Source organism: Octopus bimaculoides, chromosome 4, assembly GCF_001194135.2.
Source record: "Octopus bimaculoides isolate UCB-OBI-ISO-001 chromosome 4, ASM119413v2, whole genome shotgun sequence".
Taxonomy (NCBI): Eukaryota; Metazoa; Mollusca; class Cephalopoda; order Octopoda; family Octopodidae; genus Octopus; species Octopus bimaculoides.
Genome location: NC_068984.1, coordinates 12,187,081 through 12,195,486, shown reverse-complemented (window position 1 = coordinate 12,195,486; position 8,406 = coordinate 12,187,081). Strand labels below are relative to the sequence as shown.

Genomic DNA, 8,406 nt, shown 5'->3' with positions numbered 1-8,406 from the left:
ATAGAGGAGCTCCCAGGGGCAACCTGTCTTGAACTCCTCTGTGATTGCCTGGAGGACTATGATAAATAAGATGGGGCTGAGGACGGAACCTTGGTGGACCCCTACCTCTACCCGGAATTCAGTGTTATATATATATATATATATATATATATATGTGTGTGTGTGTGTGTGTTTGTATGTCTGTGTTTGTCCCCCCCACCATCACTTGACAACCGATGCTGGTGTGTTTATGTCCCTGTAACTTAGCGGTTCGGCAAAAAGAAACGATAGAATAAGTACTAGGCTTCCAAAGAATATGTCCTGGGGTCGATTTGCTCGACTAAAGGCGGTGCTCCAGCATGGCCGCAGTCAAATGACTGAAACAAGTGAAAGAGTAAACAGACTACATTATCTAATACTAGCAGTAGTATTCAACCATCCTGAGTGTCAGAAAAAGTCACAAAGCTCAATAGCTTCTTAAAAAGATGTCTCCTCATGTAAAATTTCAGTTACTTTGTTGAAAAACTGGAACCTTTGAATTGTTATATATACTGACCTTTTTTTGGAAGATTTTATTTTAAGATTACTTTAAAAAAACAGCTTGTATCAATGGACCAAGGGCAATCTCAATCCAGTTGGTAGCAAAATGGTTAAATAACAAAAATAGTAGCTTTTCTGGGTTATATGATAAGCCTCAATCATATCATTAATATTAGTCTTATAATTAACACTGGAACAGTGAACTTCTTAGAGTTATATACTGTATTCTGTAATGTGTATTATATTTCGGTAAATTGTCCACTAATTTTGTAATTTCCTATAACTGAAGTTTTTATCTATTTTTATTTAATCATTTTCTTCTATTTTCTTTTTTACAGTTGTAATATTTTATCAGATTTGATGGATATTGCCAAAGAAGTGATGAGTTCTTTAATCGCATCCAAACAGCGAGGTGGTTATGCTTCTTCGTATTCAAAATCACAGTTCAATGACATACAGAAGTAAGTCAGATTTCCTTTGTAACAGTGTCTTCTTTTGTGTGTATGCATGTATGTATGCTCATCATCATCGTCATCATTGTTTAACGTCCGTTTTCCATGATGGCATAGGTTGAACAATTTGACTGGGGGCTGGCAAGTCAGTAGGCTGCTCCAGGCTCCAATCTGATCTGGCAAGGTTTCTACAGCTGGATGCTCTTCCTAACGCCAGTCATTCCGAGAGTGTAGTGAGTGCTTTTTATGTGCCACCAGCACGGGAGCCAGTCAGGTAGCACTGGCATCGACCATGTTCAGATGGTGCTTTTTATCTGTCACCAACACGGGGAGCCAGTCAGGCGGTCCTAGCATCAACCCATGCTTGAAAGGTGCTTATTACGTGCCACCAGCACGGGTGCCAGTCAGGCGGCACTGGGATCGGCCACAACTACAATTTCCATTTTGATTTTGATCTTCATTTGCTTTTGATTTTGATCTTGGATCGTCGGTCGACATGCTGTGTTTGAGGAGACCTATTGGGTCAAGTACATCAAGATCAAATCAAATCACAATCAAATGGAAATTTTAGTTGTGATCCCCATGCTGGTGGCACGTAAAAAGTACCATCTGAACATGGCTGATGCCAGTGCTGCCTTGACTAGCTTCCCTGCTGGTGGCACGTAAAATGCAACATCCGATCATGGTTGATGCCCCCTCTGGCCCCTGTGCCAGTGGCACGTAAAAAAGCACCCACTACACTCTCGGAGTGGTTGGCGTTAGGAAGGGCATCCAGCTGTAGAAACACTGCCAGATCAGGCTGGAGCCTGGTGCAGCCTCCTGGCTTCCCAGACCCCAGTCGAACTGTCCAACCCATGCCAGCATGGAAAACGATGATGATATATATATACATATATATATATATATATATATATATATATATATATATATATATATATATATATATATATATATATATACACACATGTATGTATTTGAAAATAAATTAGAAGCAATGCGAGGGATATAAACAATATCAAACACACACACTTCGTGTATGTGTGTTCAATATATATATATATGTGTGTGTGTGTATGTATCAATGTATATATGTATATTATCATCATCATTTAATGTCTTTGTGCCATACTGGCATGGGTTGGATGGTTTGATAGGATCCAATGGTTCCCTGGTCAACATTGTACTCATACCCTTGTCATCGTCATCATTATCATTTAACGTCTGTTGCTCATGTTGGCATGGGTTGGACGGTCTGCCAAGTCAGTTGCCAGATGTCGGAGCTTTAATGTGTCGATGCCCAGAGAAGCAAGGCATTCAGAATATAGAAGATGCATTAACATTATTCTGCTGATCAACCATAACCTGTAAATTATATATAACACACAATACAATTGTCACTACCTTTTTTTCTCCTTTCTCTCTATTTAGAAAACGGTTATCCAAATGTGTACAAGACATTATTAGTCACACGACAAAGCACTGTTTCCTTATTAATGAGAAAATATTTAAATTATTCAATGAATATCACAAGTAAGTACATTCCAAATTATCACATTATGTTTTTTAAAACTTTACGTAATGTTGTTGCTTTTTTAATTCAACTTCTTACCCCTAATGGGTTTTTCTTACCCCTTATCACAAGGAACCAAGTATATTTAGTTCTATGCATATTGTTGTTGTTGTTGTTGTTGTTGGCACTCCGTCGCTTACGACGTCGAGGGTACCAGTTGATCCGATCAACGGAACAGCCTGCTCATGAAATTAACGTGCAAGTGGCTGAGCACTCCACAGACACATGTACCCTTTACGTAGTTCTCGGGAGATATTCAGCGTGACACAGTGTGACAAGGCTGTCCCTTTGAAATACAGGCACAACAGAACAGGAAGTAAGAGTGAGAGAAAGTTGTGGTGAAAGAGTTCAGCAGGGGTCGCCACCATCCCCTGCTGGAGCCTCATGGAGCTTTTTAGGTGTTTTCACTTAATAAACACTCACAACGCCCGGTCTGGGAATAGAAACCGTGATCCTATGACTGCGAGTCCGCTGCCCTAACCACTGGGCCGTTGCGCCTCCACTCTATGCATGTACACTTGAAGCAAAGGAACCAAGTTCACTCATTTTTTATAATGTTGAACTTTCTGGAATTCTTCAGATTTCATGTCATAGTGCACATATTTTATTTTCTTGTAGCCAATAGAAAGCAGTTGTAAGAACAGATCTGCATATGATGAGTGAGTTAAATCACACAATTTTTTTTTATTGCAGTGAGACTAAAACCACAATCACTGAGAATGGAGTTTTATGTGAATTGTAGTATAAAGCATGTGACATTGATTTCAGTATTCTTACCTGTTCAATACAGAAGTATTTTATATTATTAGTTCCTTGAGGTTTTAAGCTTCTAATCTACATGTTGATGAAATGTCATCATTTGAAAATCCTGTCAGAGATATTTTAGGCGTCAAGGGACGTTACTCTACTTATTCCGTCAGTTGAAATTAAGTATCATTCTTGGGTGGAGAGAGAGCTATAGCAAAGTTTATTCAAGACGACAAAGTCAAATTAGATAGATACAGTTTGAATTTAAGAGGAATCTGATTAGTATACAAGAAGGAATACTGCACTGGTATGATCCTGTGATGCATATGAAGGATGAGAGGTTGGTAAGGAACTGCAAGGTGATCCATATGGATGGAGGATGCAGAATCGGAAGGTGAGAAATACTGAGCTCTGATACCAGAATATTGGACTTTACAAAGGAGATAACAAGGCACTGCAACAAGTGGCAGAAAGGTGTGTTGGAGTTGGCCAACTCTAGCTTTTAAAGTCAATTGTTGAACAGTTCTTGTAGGCTGTGGTGTTTTTATCATGGTTTTATTTAATTTTTATTTCTCATTTTCCCCTTCCTCTATTTTCCTCTAATCTCATAGTTTTCCTTTCTGATTCTCTCTCTCTCTCTCTCTCTCTCTCTCTCTCTCTCTCTCTCTCTCTCTCTCTCTCTCTCTCTCTCTCCCTCTCCCCTCTCTCTCCCTCTCCCCCCCTCTCTCTCTCTCACACACACACACACATTCTCACTGGTTTCTTCTTATCCTTTCCATACTGATACCCTGATAAACCAAAGTGTGGCATTATCTTTCTTTTATGACAAATTTCGAAAGTATGTTTTATTTTCTAATCAGAGACTATCTGGAAACTGACCGACAGCTAGGTGAGATGTATGAAGAGATCAAAAACCTTACTGAAAATATCCAGGAATTAAACAGCTGCTTAACAAATCCTGTAAGTATATTTCTCAATTAATCCATACACTATGCCTGAAAAATTAATCCTGTGTAGGTGGCACGTAAAAAACACCATTTTGAGCATGGCCGTTGCCAGTACCGCCTGACTGGCCCTTGTGCTCGTGGCACGTAAAAGCACCCACTACACTCTCGGAGTGGTTGGCGTTAGGTAGGGCATACAGTTGTAGAAACTCTACCAGATCAGATTGGAGGCTGGTGCAGCCATCCGGTTCACCAGTCCACATATGCACTCACACAAAACAGGCTTCCACACAGTTTCCGTCTACCAAATTCAGTCACAAGACATTGATCGATCCGGGGCTTTGACAGAAGACAAATGCCCAAGATGTTGCACAGTAGGATTGAACCTGAAACCACATAGCTGCAGAGAAAGCTAAATCTACAATGTCAGCAATCATAGTGATGTATCTAATCTTCATGGATTTGTAATATTTCAGTTCATGTCTGTTAGGTTTGCTTTCCTTTTCTCTTACAGAAACCAGTTAAAAATTAAACGAGGTGATGTATCATCTGCTAAATTAGATTAGACTTGTTACTTGTCTGTCTTGAATATTATTATTTATGTGAAGCATCCACAGCTGAATTTATTTGCCAGTACCGCCTGACTGGCCTTCGTGCGGGTGACACGTAAAAGCACCCACTACACTCTCGGAGTGGTTGGCGTTAGGAAGGGCATCCAGCTGTAGAAACTCTGCCAAATCAGACTGGAGCCTGGTGTTGCCATCCGGTTTCACCAGTCCTCAGTCAAATCGTCCAACCCATGCTAGCATGGAAAGCGGACGTTAAATGATGATGATGATGATGATTTTGTCTGCTTCTTCTTGTTTACACAGTTCTTCACTTTCTAACAATGTGTAACAGCTTTCTGTATAAAATATCAAAATTATAGAATTGCATAACATAATCCATAAATCGGCAGAGGCTTAGCCTCGTGGTTAAAAAGCTCACTTTGTAACCATATGGTTCTGGGTTCAGTCCCACTGCACACCGCCTTTGGCAGGGTGTCTTTCAACATCTGTCCTTGGCCAACACTAGATCAAGGCAAAGAAGCGCACATACATATACCCATACCCACACATGCACATACACACACACATCACGGGCTTCTTTCAGTTTCCATCTACCAAATTCACTCACATGGCTGTGGTCAGCCTGGGGCTATAGTAGAAGATACTTGCTCAAGGTGCCATGCAGTGGGACTGAACTCCAAACCATGTGGCTAGGAAGTTGACTGCTCTACCGCACAGCTACGTCTGTGATTGCTAAAAATAGGCTTAGAATTAGAAGTGAATTAAGTGAGAAATAATAACAGTGAACTAGTTGTATACAGTGCTCAGGTACACTGGAACTCCTCAGAAAAAGTAGCCAAAAGTGCATGAACAGTATGTAGAATAATGCACAGGAAGTGAACAGTGAAAAAGAAAAGGTGGAGGGCATCAGGTATACTGTTGGTGAATTTCAGGAAACATGGAAGTTTTGAAGGATGTAGTGTCTTGACAGCTAACAACTGATGCAGGTAGTTTATTCCATGCTTCAGCAGTTCTGAGCATGAAAAGATGTTTTGGAAAGTCATGGGTGCTATGTTCTTTTCTGATTTTGTAAGCATGTCCACAGGTACATTATTTACATTTGACAGATATTTGTCCTCATCTTGTTTGTTGTTAACGCAACGTTTCAGCTGATATACCCTCCAGCCTTCTTCAGGTGTCTTGGGGAAATTTCGAACCTGGGTTCTCATTCCTAAGGTATTTGTTGTTGTTGTTGTTGCTGTTGCTGTCGTCGTCGTCGTCGTCGTCGTCGCCGCCGCCGCCGTCGGCGTTCAGGTCACTGCCCGGAATTGAACTTGGAATCTTGGGGTTAGTAGCCCTCGCTCTTAACCACTACGCCATATGCCTGTGGGTAGTGGTTAAGAGCATGGGCTACTAACCGAGTTCGATTCCAGGCAGTGACCTAAATAATAATTATTATAATAATAATAATAACAACATTGAAAAATACCTTAGGAATGAGAACCCAGGTTCGAAATTTCCCCAAGACACCTGAAGAAGGCTGGAGGGTATATCAGCTGAAACGTTGTGTTAACAACAAACAAGATGAGGACAAATATCCGTCAAATGTAAATACTGTACATAATTCCTCATCTCTTAAATATAGAACTGTATGTTCACAGGTGTTAGACATATGGAATTAAAAAAGGTGCCCAAGGTTGTTGTTGGAAGGATGGTGGATAATCTTGTGGGTATGCACCAGAGTTCTGTTCAGCACCCGCTTCTCTTCGTAGTCATACTAGTTCAGCCACAAAAGAATTCAGAACTGTGTGTCCTTGGAAATGTTTGTATACTGATAACCTAATTTCAGAAATAGTTGAAAGTTCATAGATTAAAGTTTGCTTCTTGAAATAATTAGCTTTAGTCCAGAAACCTAAATGTTAACTAAAAGTAGTGCTAGACACAAAGGTGTGGTTGTATCACTGAAGTAGTCTGCTGTATGTGTGCGAATGGCTGTGCTGTGGGGGGTGGGAAAACTGACAAGAAACTGAAATTTTATATGCATTAACCCTTCAGCATTCAGATTTATCTCTCTAATGTAATGCTTATTTATTCACATAGTCTTGAATTAATGGTGCATTATCTTGTTGCTTTGAGATTTCAATGATGTGATTGCTTGTTTTAAGAATGACATTGTAGGGTAAGTGTAAGAAGCTGGATATCGTCAGTTTGAACATAAAACAGGTAGAATATTTGGGCCTGATATGGTTACTTTAAATGCTAAAGGGTTTAAATACACTGGAAACATCTCTTACTCATTTACAATCATTACATGATGTCAATTTAAGGATACACACAAACACATACATGCACAAACACATACATGCACAAACACATACATGCACAGACACATGTGTAAACTTTACTTAATTACTTCTTATTTGGTTGTCAAAGTTTTCATCACACTGTCTGTGACCTGATCACTGACACAACATTTATGAATTGCTAGAATGAATCTTTAACACTATAACTGCTTTAGTTTCAACACACAGTCTCAGATCAAATCACTAGCCTTTTTTTTTGAGGCGGATAGGGAGTTCCATTCATCATTTAAGAGCCTTCATGTCCAAAATTCTCAATATTATTATGATTCTGAAAAGTCCTACAGTATACTAATATTAGTAGTTCTTAAGGCAGCAGGCTGGCAACCATTGCCATGCCAGCAGAAATGCTTTGCTTGCAGGTACTTGCATAGAAAATGGACATTAAATGATGATGATGATAATCAACATCATCATCGTCGTTTAATGTTCACTTTCCATGCTAGCATGGGTTGGACGGTTTGACTGAGGACTGGCAAGCTGGGAAGCTGCAACAAGCTCCAATCTGATTTGGCAAGGTTTCTACAGCTGGATGCCCTTCCTAACACCAACCACTCCAAGAGCGTAGTGGGTGCTTTTTACATGCCACCAGCATGGGAGCCAGTCAGGCAGCACTGGCATCAACCCCACTTGAATGGTGCTTTTTACATGCCACTGGCATGGGAGCTGGTCAGGCAGTACTGGCATCAACCACCCTCAAATGATGCTTATTACATGCTACCAGCACAGGTACCAGTCAGGGGGTACTGGCATCGGTCACACTCGAATGGTGCTTTTTACATGCCACTGGCATGGGTACCAGTCAGGTGGCACTGGAATCGGCCATGTCTACCATTTCATAACGGGTCTTCACAAGCACGGCATATTGCCTGACGATTGATGGGTGCTTTTAAATGGGCCAGTTATACGACACTGGCATCGGCTGCGGCCACAATCTCACTTGGCTTGCCAGGTCTTCTCAAGCACAGCATATCTCCGATGATGAGATATATATATATATATATATATATATATAAAACTAGAGGTAGTCGATAGCTTCCGCTATCTGGGCAACCAAGTTAGTAGTGGGGGTGGGTGCGCTGAAAGTGTAGCTGCTAGAATAAGAATAGCCTGGGCAAAGTTTAGAGAGCTCTTACCCCTGCTGGCGACAAAGGGACTCTCACTCAGAGTAAAAGGCAGACTGTATGACGCATGCGTACGAACAGCCATGTTACATGGCAGTGAAACATGGGCTGTAACTGCTGAGGACATACGTAAGCTCGCAAG

General features: G+C 40.7%; 1 protein-coding gene across 4 annotated transcripts in view; it reads left to right on the top strand.

Annotated features, from left to right (window-relative positions):
• Positions 1-8,406, top strand: part of LOC106883543 (inhibitor of nuclear factor kappa-B kinase subunit epsilon) — an 84,792-nt gene that overhangs the window by 53,059 nt on the left and 23,327 nt on the right. For all 4 annotated transcript variants that reach the window (XM_014934584.2, XM_014934607.2, XM_014934599.2 and 1 more), the window contains exons 14-16: positions 858-980; positions 2,400-2,501; positions 4,149-4,248. In XM_014934584.2, coding sequence (XP_014790070.1) covers positions 858-980; positions 2,400-2,501; positions 4,149-4,248 — 325 coding nt within the window. The remainder of the gene's footprint in view (positions 1-857; positions 981-2,399; positions 2,502-4,148; positions 4,249-8,406) is intronic.